The sequence below is a fragment of the Myripristis murdjan genome, chromosome 1, assembly GCF_902150065.1.
Source record: "Myripristis murdjan chromosome 1, fMyrMur1.1, whole genome shotgun sequence".
NCBI lineage: Eukaryota > Metazoa > Chordata > Actinopteri > Holocentriformes > Holocentridae > Myripristis > Myripristis murdjan.
Genome location: NC_043980.1, coordinates 9951554 through 9965327, shown reverse-complemented (window position 1 = coordinate 9965327; position 13774 = coordinate 9951554). Strand labels below are relative to the sequence as shown.

The 13774-nt window shown below is 43.6% G+C and overlaps 2 protein-coding genes across 2 annotated transcripts in view; one reads left to right on the top strand and one right to left on the bottom strand.

Annotated features, from left to right (window-relative positions):
• The window catches only part of ncf4 (neutrophil cytosolic factor 4), a 40490-nt gene that overhangs the window by 14265 nt on the left and 12451 nt on the right, over positions 1-13774 (top strand). The window contains exon 6 of the mRNA XM_030061599.1: positions 6849-6897. Within this exon, the coding sequence (XP_029917459.1) occupies positions 6849-6897 (49 nt within the window). The remainder of the gene's footprint in view (positions 1-6848; positions 6898-13774) is intronic.
• The window catches only part of pvalb7 (parvalbumin 7), a 51924-nt gene that overhangs the window by 35117 nt on the left and 3033 nt on the right, over positions 1-13774 (bottom strand). The window lies entirely within an intron of this gene.

Sequence of the window (13774 nt, the reverse complement as noted above, 5' to 3'; positions counted from 1 at the left end):
CGGTATTTAACAAGACTGTCCCGTAACTCAAGTGTCTCAAAGTCTAACGCCCTTAAAGGGGAAATAGGAGAGGCAAATGGAGACGGAAAAGATGGGAGGGGATTGGAGAGAAGGACATTGGGGAAAATTGAGAAAGAGAAAGAGATGAAGGAGTGAGAAGTGAATGAAGAATCCCTCCTAAGCTCTGTGCTGGACCTCCCTGTGTGCAGACGTGGGGGGAAAAGACAAACTTGCCTTTCGGGGAGCAAAGGACTATCCGAAAAACGTCTGCTTGCTCAGGCTTTATTTGTGGCTCTGTGTGCTGCGGTCTGACGTGTCATCAGGCCTGCATGTGTTAGCAGCACAAAAGGAGTTTGAGCTCCCATCCATTTTGCACTCGAAGGCTGTGTCTGACCTCTTATTCATAATTTATTCACCTAATTTTCTGCAATGAATTATTCTCGTCTGGAATAGAGAAACTAAATGAATTCCCCCAAAAGGGTAAACCCCCGAAACTCTCAAAATATTGGATTTGCATTAATGATTGACCAGGTTGTCCTAAGTTGGAGTCATTAGTGACTGAGTGTGCTCATGTCGCCCTGGCCAGACACAAAGAAACAGGAAAAAAAATAAATAAATACAGACAGCGGGGTACACACTCATAGATCACATCTCAGATCCTTTTTTTTTAGTCTGTTTCTTCTTTTGCACACTGCCACTATACAAGATTTTGTTTTTTTGTTCACTATTAAATTGTTTAGCAGGCATACTTGAACAATAATGAATAGATTGAAGGCAATAAGACTGAAATTTTGGATTGTAACAGTTTCTAGTGAATTAAATCGTAGTGAAATAAAACTATTCCTCATTTTGCTGCGGACCCCCAGAGCCCTTCACGGACCCCGGAGTGTCCCCCAACCCCACTTTGAAAACCCACTAGATAACTGCAAGTGTTTTTTTCTTTTGCTTGTATGTTTCTTTTTGGAGCATCAGAGCAACATTTGACCAGGTCAATCTGCACAAAAATGTTAAAGTTTTATGTATTTAAGTCTTATTACCTTTAAAATGTCACTTTCATTGCTGCATTCATGTGGTGTATGTGTTTGTGTGCTACGCCTGGTGTTGAAATAGCGAAAAAAAACACAGATGCACTGGATCTGATGTCACCATTTCCTGCGCTCTTTAATTATCTTGAGTCCCAGAAACTCGGCTTGCATGCACAGATGGGTCGGGAGATGCTGCAGGACAGTGCAGCTTTAAACGCCACAGTAAAAGAGGTCACATGTCTGTGTTAGTTGATCTATTGTTGTATTGTATCGTTTACTCATTTACTTCCTCCATGGCCTCAGCTGCTCCCACAGTCTCCCAAAGGCCACGCACATGTTTTTTTTTGGTCAAAACACAATAACAACAAGCTCCACCCTGCCGGCAGCACGGACGCTGTCCTCAGCCCAGACACAGCTAACGCCACTTTACTTTGATTCCCCGCCTCGGGGCTCAGAGATGGAGACGTATTACCCTTTTTACCCTCTACTTCCCCTTTCAAAACAACGAGACTGGCCTCTGATTGGTCAATTTAGGTTTCACCATCAGCAGATGTGGTAAAGCGGGACTCTCTCAACATGAAGTGATGAAACACTCAGACTCTCAGTACTTCCTCTCCTCGTGCTCCCGGCCTGTTGTCATTCATATTGAAATAGAATCAGTTATGTGTTGGAACTGCACCAAGGCTCTCTCTCTGTTTTAAACGGTGCCGCTCTTTTCATCCTTACGCTGTCCCAAAAATGAGTACGTGCCAAGCATCAAATGTAGGTTAAAATTGGCTTGGCTGATAAATAAATTGGAGTTACCCCTCAGCTGGCTGTAAACTCCTGCAAACAACAACTGGACACAATTTACTCTTCAGTTTATTTACTGTGCAAACTAATTTTCAAATTGCAATGAAAGGCCTGTGCAAACTAATTTTCAAATCGCAGTGAAAGGCCAGGTGTGATTACTGATATTGACAGGCTGAGACTTTATGACCCTTGTCCTCCACCGCGAAAACGAATCAAATCGATCGATAAAAGTGGCTTATTAATGAAAAGGTCAGTGATTGGTAGTTGTGTGTGTCGCAGCCAATCAGGGTTTATCAGTCAGTGAAAGCAACAAGCTAGATATTAAAGTCAGTGTTTTGTTATTGCAGGGTTACTTCAAGCGCAAATATAGCGACACATTCCTGATATTAAACCATCGAAACATACCGACCACCGACACACAGGACCTGACGTCACCATTTTCTGCGCTGTTTCCTGAGTATCTGTCTTAGAGCCTCGGCTTGCATGCACAGATCGGTCAGTAGATGCTGCAGGACAGTGTAGCTTTACACCCCAAAGTGAAAGAGGTCACATGTCTGTGTTAGTTGACTTCATTGATCGTTTACTCATTTCCTCCCTCCATGGCCTCAGCTGCTCCCACAGCCTCCCAAACACACTTTTTTTTTTTTGTCAAAACACAATAACAGTTACATCTTGGGGCATTTACAGAAGCTGGCACCTTTACCCACTTTGACAAAGATGCTTGGCCTGTTGGATCAAAGCTCTGATGCTGAGAAATGCCTTGAAAAAAATCTCTGACATGACCAACCGGACAATAAGCTCCACCCTCCTCCACTTCACTTTGATTTCCCACCTCCTGGCTCAGAGATAGATGGAGACGTATTACCCTTTTTACCCTCTACTTCCCCTTTCACAACAACGACTCTGGCCTCCGATTGGTCCATTTCCCGGTGGTTAGGTTTCACCATCAGCAGATGTGGTAAAGCGGGACTCTCTCAACATGAAGTGATGCAAAAATTAAACTCTCAGTACTTCCTCTCCTCGTACTCCGGCCTGTTGTCATTCATATTGAAATAGAATCAGTTATGTTAACGGTGCCGCTCATTTCATCCTTTCGCCGTCCCACATGTGATGAAATTTGATGCGTCATTGTGTTCCAGTCAGGGCTTAAAAATTAGTACATGCCAAACATTAAATGTAGGTAAAACCTGGCTTGGTGATAAATAAATTAGAGTTACCTGTCAGCTGGCGGAAAACTCAAATTAATTTACTGACCAATTTTCTCATCAATTTATTTACGGTGCAAACTAATTTTCAAATTGCAATGAAAAGGCCAGGTGTGATTACTGATATTGACAGGCTGAGACTTTATGACCCTTGTCCTCCACGGTGAAAATGAAGCAATCAATCGATAAAGTAGCAAATTAATGAAAAGGTCAGTGATTGGTAGTTGTGTGTGTAGCGCAGCCGATCAGGGTTTATCAGTCAGTGAAAGCAACAAGCTAGTGATCAAAGTCAATTTTCTGTATCGCTGAATTACTTCAGGCACAAATACAGCGACACATTTGTGATGTTAAACCATCGAAACATATGAAGAAACCACCAATACATGACAGAGGGCGATTCAAAAATATCTTTGGCTGGATGAAATAAATAAAATATGGCATTGGTCTGGTGGGGGCGCTGTTGTAAACGTGATATGTCAAACACTGTTGTTCTGATTCTGAAAAAACTTGGAGGGATGATGCATTTTGGCACCATGTTCTTATGTTTAGGAAAACGACTAATGGGCCTCATGGGGCGCTATAATTAAAGGTAAGGTTGGACCGCGACTACACATAAAAAGTGTCTGTTTTGACCTCGAGTCTGTGAACAGAGGCTGCACTTGACAGCCATTTTCAAACCCTGATTATTTATTAATTAAATAGCACCATTTATTTTCTATATGAACTAAGCTGCTTTTCCACTGCATGGTGCGACTCAACTTTACTCTATTTGCCTTTTTCGGTTTTTCATCGGGTAAAATGGATACGGCCTGGCACTGTTTTTTTGGCACCACCTCTATTGAGGTTCCAAGTGCGCTGAACCGGCGCTAAAATGTGACGTGAAAACGCTGCAGGTGATTGGTCAGAGAGAAATTGAACAGCTCTGTGTGTTAAACCAGGAAAAAATGATGGGAATTCAGTTTTGTTTCAGAGAGTCAGATAATTTGGTTCGGCTCCTCTGGCGCTCAAACTTCTCTGAGTTCAGTGACTTTTCCAGTCATTAAAAACCAGGATTAACAATATTCAGGGTTCGTACGGGTGCTTGAAAACCTTGAAAATGCTTGGATTTTAATGTTATGTTTTCAAGGTTTGAAAAATGCTTGAATTTTGGGTAACATGCTTGTAAATGCTTGAATGCTTGAAATTGTTACCATATTTCTGGTCTGACTAAATGGACCACTTATTAAATGGAGAGAAATAAAATAAGTCGGATTAAAAATGACGCCTTCACAGCTCACGCTCTAACGGGTTTCACAAGAGCTGGATTGATTGTCATGTGTCACGCCCCCAACAAGAGGGCAGTGCAGCAGCATGCGACCAACGTGCCGGGAGGTTGCCGTTTTAATGAACGTTGGCTGGGTAATGAAAAGTAGAAACAGTGGATAAAACATGGACCAAATCCACGTGTAGCATGCTGCAAAATATGCAAAAAGAAGCTTCAACTTTTCGCTATGGGAGAGTCAGCACTCTCGAGTCATGAAAAGTAAGTCACAGAGATGACTAGCCCTACATGTGTGATTTGTTGGCTAACCAGTGGTGTAGTCTACGTGATACGCAGGTATACTGCGTATACCCACTAGAAAAGGTCCCGCATTTCCGTATAACCACTTAAAAATGCGCAAAGATACGTATCAGTATGTTTTTTTGACATAACGTTCACTTTCCCGTTCATAAAGTCGCCTTCTCTGTGTTACGAAGCGGCTCTTTTTGACCATTTTTCGGGGGACACTACAGCTGGAGCTAACGTTAACATTTCAGAAAGGGAGCCTGTGTGTGTGTGTGTGTGTGTGTGTGTTAACCCACTAGAATAAACTAGACTACACCACTGTGGCTAACCATTAGCTGCATGCTAGACCTAAATGTAGAAGCACTATGTGATGTGTCTGAATGGCAGTGTCAATTAGTGACAATTATTAAGGGCTAAGTTAAGAACAAAGCCTGCGTTTCTCAACAGTAAACTGCAGGAACTTCCCACAACTTAGAATTGAAGCACAGCTGATGTTAGCCCATAAGATGATAGACATAAGAGTAGACACCGCTTGGCTACTGGAGCGCAAGACGTATACCAAAGCAGCAAGCTCTCTCTCTCTCTCTCTCTCTCTCTCTCTCTCTCTCTCTCTATTTTTATGCTATCTATCTATGAACCATATTGATACAGTATATTAATAATATATATGAATTATATTGACATATTTATTATTATTATTATTGTTATATAATCTTAGATGGTTTTCTTGTTCATTTAATGTAATCTATTTTTTTAATCTTATTTTACTTATGCAATTGTTATGTCAATTTTGAATTTTCCCTTAGGGGGATCTACCTATACCCTACATCTACTGTATAAGGAGAGGGCAGACTAAATACTTCTAGCTGTAGAAGCTGTTTTCTTTTTTCCCTCTGTTTTTTTTTCTGTTTTTCTGATTTTTAATACTGCATACCTGTATTTCCTGTATGCAGTATTAAAAAAAAAAAACAGAAGGATATATATATACCGGATTTCTCCTTTAATGGTACTGGAAAACCTGAAAAAATTGACCTTGAAAGTCCTTGAAAAGTGCTTGAATTTGACCATGAAAAAAGTGTACGAACCCTGAATATTTTGACCTGTGATTGGTGTTTCTGCACGCCTGTCACTTCAAATGATGAAAGGAATCTTACTAGACATAAAAAAAAAACACTGCTAATGTCACAGTAAAATGCAGTAAAAGCAAAGTAAAGTTAATTACAGATTTTTTTAAAAATACATCCTGTATCTCTCACATGCTCATTAATCCTTATGCACATGTTCTGCAGCGCACAGAGGAACATCACACACACACGCCTCACTACTCTTGTTAAATTTGGCCCTAAATCTTTAATTCTAAACAAATCAAGCATGATGCATCTGATCTAACTTGTAGCTCCTCATACGCGCGAGTCGCTCCGGTCGGACTGCATGAAAAATGCAACCTGAAGTGTAAATTCACACGTGTGCAGGAGCTTGGCTGTTCACACCAGAAGTCTATTTCTCAGCACCTGCATTGTATTACTGTATTACAAAAGGCTGCAAAGGCATCTCCCCTGTGAAATCGTGTCAAATGGCTGACCGAGGCCAAACGTGTACACAACCGGAGAGAGCAATGCTCACATCGCGCTGTCATATAATCTCTCATAGGCAGACCTTCATGAAAAACAAAGCAGCTGTTTACAGGGACGTCTGGCTACGCGAGATTAGCTCTCATGGCTGCAGCAATGTGATGGAGAGGCATGACTGTTCTTACAAATATTTCGTTGGCATTTAGGAAACATCCACTATAAGTGAAACCTTTGGCTTTAGTCAGTGAAAGCAGGTAAGGAACGTGTTTAGTTTAGTTTTTAAGTTTCTTCCCATGTATGTGCAGGATTTTGGGACGTGCAACATCACACACATCCTTGGAAAGCTGCCGGGTGAAGGCTGCATTTCTCGGCTGTACTCAAAGGATCCCTCCAGCCTTCGATGACGTAACAACCGAGAAATGCGGTCTACCTCGCTGCAGCCTTGGCTTTAGCGGGCAGCTGATATCTCCTCCACCAGGAGGGACGATGCACTCGAGCGCCGTGCTCTGCCATTTAAAAACACATGGGACTGATGAGAATGAATTTTCAAAGGCCCGTAATTGCTCCTATGCCGAACCAATTTTGATTTGCTGCGTCATTTAATTGTTTTTTTTTTTACTCTCCGTGTTCCCCTCCCCCCGCCCTGTCTGTCTCTCTGCTGTCTCTCTCTCTCTCTGTCTCTGCCTCTGTCTGTCGTTCCGTCTCTCAGGAAGACGGTCAAACCGAAGATGGACCTGCTGTCCTCCCCCAGAGCCGAGGTAACGCTGAACTCCACCGTAGTTACATGTCTTTGTTGCTTTGGTTACAATCTCCACGGCCACCCACGGAAGAGCAACTTTTCAGTCAAACGACCACGCAAAAAAAAAAAAAAACGCACCACATCACCCCGGCACCCAGGGCATGACTGCATCGCGTGACACACACACACACACACTGCAATCCCACCCATGGCATTCAGGGTACTTTGTGAGGCGTTCAAGCACCCAAACGATGCACGCAGCCTACACACACACACACGCATGGAGAAAGAAAGCAGGCGTACGACGTCCACGGTCATATTGACTGACGTGCTGAATCAATAACGGTGACTTCATTCGTCAAGTGTTGTGTCACATTTTTCTCTCCTCCCTCTTGCCGCCGTGACTCCATTGACCTCATCAATAGTTCCCGCTTCGCCTCACTTCCTCTTTTAATTCCTTTTTCCATCTCCCTCGCTCCTTTCGCATTACTGTCCTTCTCCCCTCTCTCCCTTCCTCCCGTCAACGCCGCCTCCCCTCCCCTCCGCTGCTGCTGCTGCCCCCCACCCCCCTCGCTCGCTTTAAACAACTCCTAACTTTGTCCTTGTTTTCTTTCCCTCTGTCTCTTTCAGAGGTTGCGCCCATCTCTCATCCCTCTCTCCCCCGTTCCTCTCCTTCATTTTCATTCTGGTCACGGCCTCCGTTCTGCTGCCGTGAAAAAAAGGGAGGAAAAACACAATTTATATTCCGTGGCCATAGAGGCAGATGTATACGTGTGTGTGTGTGTATGTGTGTGTGTGTGTGTGTGGTGGTGTTACTGCTTGAGCGCAGAGGTGCAGGTGTGTGTGGAGAGGACGGGAGGGGGTCAGGTTAGGGGCTAAAGTGGCAGTGATTTGCCAATTAAATTCCTCAAGGAGCAGAAAGAGCTCTTGGTCTTGGTCAGCACAATCTCACACACACACATGCACACTCAAACACACACACACTCACACTCTCTCCGTAATAATCGCCATAAAAGACAAATTTTAAAATAAATACTACTCTTGTGTGGTAAGTGTATGTGTGTGTGTGTTCTCAAAATAGAGGCACTAAGTACTGTATACTCAGCAAGTATTTACTGCATACCAAAACTACTACAACTCTTTGCCCAAATATAGAATTCATAATCATCCCTGTCAGTTTGTGATCTAAACTGTTGTTTAAAATTTGTTTTTTGATGTTTTCATCTGCACATTTAACTCTTGGAAAATCCTGGATCCACTGAATTCTGCTGTCGCTTTGCCACAAAAATGATTTTGCATCAAAAAGTTAACACAAAAAGCTTTGTAGCTGCTTGTTCTCTAAATTTATAACTAGAATCGTTGTAGCTCGCTGCTGAGCCATAAAAATACCCGGCTAGTTTGCCACCATGTCTGTTTCTTTGGCCGGTTTCTGTGATAGAAAAACTATGAAGAGGAGGAGACTCACGCAACTCTGGTCATCGATCAATCATCGATGTTAGTATTTGTCTTTTTTTAAAAACTACACCAGTTGTGACAGATGTTGATATGTCATGAACCGATCCACTTCTCCCACTGAGGATTTATTTTTGATGCCAAAGTCTGGAAAATGGTAAAAATCAGAAACAAATGACAGCATGACTTCTAACTGAGGCATCATAACTAAATAAATCAACAGATTTTTGTAGACAGGTAATGTGAAAGAAGAAACGTTTATTTCTGTTTTTGAAGGAGGCTGCGGGAGCTTTTGCAGGGTTTCAGTTCCACAACCCGTTTGATAATGTTAGTTTAGCTGTCGGTGGTGTATGAAGGGTTTTAAAAGTGGGTGGGGCAACTTAAAACTGGGGCTTAGGGGTTCTTTGCAGATCCGTTTTTCTGCGTTCTGCACCTCCCGCTGCTCTGGCTCTGCTGGAAGGTACAAAATATCCATTCAGACAATATTTATGACCTTCAAAGGAGTGTAAAACACGTGGCCTTCAGAAATTAACTGCGGCTTGCAGACTAAGTCAGTCCATATTCCCCCAAAAAATGGTACTGAAATGCCAGCCAAGACACGACATTTTATTAGAAATAACTCACTTGTCCTTACTGCAGTGTCTCGGGTTCGAGTCCGAGCTGAGCCCTTTCACTGCACGTTAGAGTCTCATGGCGTTAAAGTGCTGTCGCTCGGAAAGAAAGTTACTAGAAATTAGAATCAGAAATTTGAAATTGAAGATATTTTGGTCCCTCCGTGCTTCTAACTGCCTCCATTTGTTGTTAAATTCTCCACTTGTTTGAATTTATCTGCTTTATTTTTTTCATAAGATTGTTTATTTCATGTGATCTCTTTTTGTCTTGGAGTAGCAAGAAAACCGCTATACAAATAAAATACATTTTTATTATTATTTTTTTTTTATAAGTCAGGGATTTTCTTTGACAAATGTAAATATGAAAATGAAACAATAATAATATGATTACTGAAGTGCTGGTTGGATTTGTTCCACCAGGTTATAATTGTTCCTGCGCTCATGGTAACAGACATATTGTTGATCATAGTCATCTGTCAATCTGTCAATCTCACTGATGGATGACAGGAGGTGCATGCTGTTGTATGTGGAGACATACGACTATGTAATGTGTGTGCACGTGCAGTAAACGTGCATGTGGTGCAAATTGTGTAAGTCTCTGTCTTTGTGTGGGCTGTGATGTGAGTGCATTTTTGCAGCTTAAGTGTACGTGTGCGTGCACTTCTTCTCTCCCTCTCAAAGTGTGTGTGTGTGTGTGTGTGTGTGTGTGTGTGTGTGTGTGTGTGTGTTGTGCATTTAGCTCGCTCTGACCTTGCACTACAGAAAAAAGGGTGTAACATGCACACACACACTGACGCACACACTCCCCAGCACTCGCTGCACACTTCAGTAGTCTTTTATTACCAAACTAAGACCAATAGCTCCATTTTTTTTACTCTGCTCTCTCTCTCTCTCTCTCTCTCTCTCTCTCTCTCTCTCTCGCACTGCCTCCCCTCTCTCCCACACACAAGTAAAACTGTGCTTTACTCTACTCACAAACCTGCCAGCCTACTCAACATTTATTATAGCTCTCTGTCTTTCCCTGTCCCTAACACTCTCTCTCTCTCTCTCTCTGCAGTGGATGGAAAGCCGAGGGCTTCTTTGTGTTTACGTGTGTTTGTGCGTGCGCCGCCATGTGCTTTGCGGCGCGCTGAAGTGGCTGTTAAACTCCGTCCAAACGATGATCAATGGCTCGTCTCAGCCTGATAGATAAGAAGAGAGCGCCGGCGCTCGCGCAACACTCCATTCCACTCCACTTAGCATTAACTCGGGCTTAAGCGCAAAACAGCATGGAGAGTAATCGTTGTTAGCCGTGGCCCTACCAACTACAAACAAGGTCAACGAGACGGGCTGCTGTTGGTTAGTATGCGTTTCCAGCCGTGCATAGCGGCGACCATTTGTCTGTTGTCGGCTGCTGCAGAAAGAGAGAGAGAGAGAAATAAAAAGAGACAAGCACGAAGCAGGGAAGTGAGAGATAGATGGAAAAGAAAACAGCAGAGACAGAAAGAGAGATTTGGAAAGTGCGAGGGAAAATAAAAGAAAGAGAAACAGAGAGAGACGGAGGCGCTGAAAATCAAATAGCTCCTAATCGACTGAGGTCCGGCCCCTCTGCTTATCCGGAGAGAGCTATTAAAATAGAAATTAGATCTCATTTTAGATAAAGACCGAGGAAAAGCTGCTGTGTCAGTGCGCTCAGTCCTTATCCTCGCCTGGAAGAAATGTGAGCCACGACTCAGATGGTCGTTTATGTGGATCATCTGAGATAGTAGCAGGTTCGCTGGCGCCGGTGGATGTTTGTGTTACTATGGTGAAACAAACAGGGATTCAGCAGGAAAGACACCGGGGGTTACAGGGTGATTCAAGACGAGTGGTGCCGTTGTGTATCGTTTCATCGTATCATGTTCATGCAGAGGCCGTGCGGTCGCTGTGTGTGTGTGTGAGGATAATGAGGCTCAGGTGATTCATCGCCTGAAACGTCAGCGGGTTAAGCACCGCGGTTGTCCCGATAACTCGCACGTACACAGATTCATGAATGAGTGTATGCGGTGAAATTCGGCCCGTGGCCTCGCAAAACAGTTTCCGGAAAGTTTCTTTCACGTGATCCAGCAAGAAAAGGGGTTTTGGGGACCTCCTGCTCCCTGTTCTCTTGTCATTTGAGTAAAGAAACCACACCACCAACAGAGTTCACTTTAACGTCCCACGTGACCTAGTTGACACATGAGCACATCAGAAAAACTTAAGGAAATTGAAGTTGTTTGCACAGCCCAAAAAAATTAATTAATTGATTAATTAATTAATTAATTAAAAAATGGCACGACTGAGCAAAAAAAAATCAAATCTGCTATTGAGTGTAATTTTTATTGCTGTAATCTGATTCAGACTGCAGACTTACTGTGCGTGTCAGTGTATCCAGTCATGATTCCATTCAAATTTACTCAAACTTTTGAAATGCCAAAAAACAACAACAACAACAACAACATGCAGATTTGATGAGTGTTCAGGAGATGGGGTTTAAGCTTGTTTAATATCAGATAAACCCAAAACACATGCTCATTAGTCGAGTGTATTAACGAGTATATACCGGCCTTATTATAGGCTTTCATCTGAAGAAATGCTCTTAATGCACCAAGTAATACCGCACAGCCACACTAAGCACCTTATAAATGGGAGGAACAGCAGGCATGGTATTACTGAGATTTACTTTTTTTTTTTTTTTCTTAAACCCAGCAGATTGATTCAGAAAATGGGATTGGGTAATGCTGGAATAAACATGGTGTGACAGCTGAAAAACGTGTTTCGTGTGCAATCACGGACACACACACATACACACACACACCCAAATAATCTGATTCGCAGACGTGAAACAAAAGAGTTCTTGTCGGGACGTTTAGACCCCACGGTGCACATATCCTCCTGTGATTCTTCACTCCGGGCCTGCTAGGAAGTGGGCCATCTAATTTAAAAAAGCACTTTCATTAAACGTCAAAGAGGGAGGAAAAAAAAAAAAAAAAAGAAAAAGACAAAACTCAATTCTCCGTCTCCACGTGGCTGTTGCAGGACTAACGAGCTGAGGGCTTAACGAGCTCATTAGGGCGGGTCGTCAGGAGTCTAATTGGATTGGATGATTGCTCCCGTGGCTGGCTGAACCCAAGGGCTGTGTGCCTATAGTTAGAGAGCGGCCCTTTGCTGGGGACCCCAGGTACCCCGATGCCACCCAAAATACCTGCCCTGGAAAAACTGTACTAACGTGTGTGTGCATGTGTGTGTGTGTGTGTGTGTGCACGTGTAGGAGGGGCTCCTTTCCTGCACGTGACTCTCATCGTCTGCAGCTTAAAGGAGAACCCCACCCTCAGATACTCGTACACTGTAATATATTCAACGTATTCTAGGAGTTGTTTGGTGATGGAAGTGTTGTAATTTACTTTCCTGGTGTACCCGCCTTCCCTCAACCTGCCATGTCTGCCTCTTCCTCAGTCACTGATGTCCTGTTTTTCCCAGAATTCCTTCCAACAACAGCCAGGAATTGAGGATTTTTGTGTTGTAGGAGATCGAGAGAGTAAAAAAAAAAATTGGTCTGAAAGGGTGTCGTATTTCACACAGTACTGACAAACAGATCCGCAACGATGCAACCTGTGGCTGCAATGCATTCTGGTCCATTGAGGCTACTGTCGGTGGAGAACAATCTGTGCCACTTCTATGATTTCTACAAAGCAGGCAAAATAAGGGATGCTTGCTAATGCTAAACTGACAGCAAATCATGAAAACTGCTAATAGCCACTATATGAGGCCAGTAATAAGGTTCACAACACAACAGCGCTTCTCTTTGATCACACACTCATACTGAAGATGTGGTGCTTCTTCGATTTTTGTCATTCTTCACTGATCCACTCCTACACACAGTGAACGAGAAAAAAAGACAGAGCTAGAGAGAAATAGAGACGTGAAAGAGAGAAATAGAGAGAAATTAGAAACACCAGCATTACATTCCTGCTGCAGTGCCCTCTAGAGGCTGAAACTCCCAGTCATGTTGCACCTGTGGCCACACCTGATCAGTGATGTGGCTGAAGTGACAGCTGCTAAAAATACCTGCTGGCACATCGCTGATGGGGGCGTGGCCAGAAGGGCAACGTGCTGGAAAGTTTCAACCAGGCCCGTCGCAACAAGGCAAGCAAACCAAGCGATTCCCTGGGGCGCCGAGCTGGCCGGGGGCCCCCAGACAGCGACTGGTTATGAACTAAATGCAACAACAAACTGTGTGAGCGCCCCTTTAAATTCTGTGATGCTCAATACAGGATGAAAGTGCAACGACACTCAAGGGGGCGCCTCCTCACTAGTTGCTGAGAGTAGCCTGCCACTGGCTACCACCAGCCACGTTTGTGATTTCTGCAGCCACAAAAAAAAATGAAAAGCAGCTATCATGAAGCGCAATTACCAATCTGGAAGCCAGAAAAGAAAGAAGAGAAAGGAAGAGGAGGAAAAGAAAAAACAAGATAGCGGTAAGTGATAACGTACCACTACCTGCCTGGCAGTCAATGCTAATAAATAAATAGGGGGGATTGGCCAGTTGGCATGCCGGGCCGTGGTGGGCATGCATGGGTCCGGGTCCGTGAGAGGGGGGGGCCTCCAGGTCGATTTTGCTTGGGGCCCCCAAATTCCTTGAGACGGCCTTGGTTTCAACCACTAGAGGGCGGTGCAGCAAACTGCCCTCTTCTTCACCAGTGCCAGTTCAACTTCTCAGAGGATAAATTCTTGATTTCAAAACTCTCTGAACAAACTATTTGTTTTTTTTTCCAATCCTGAGACGTCCGGTTGACTTTCTGAGGCGGCTGCCGGGTGTTGTCTGTGGTGTGTGTG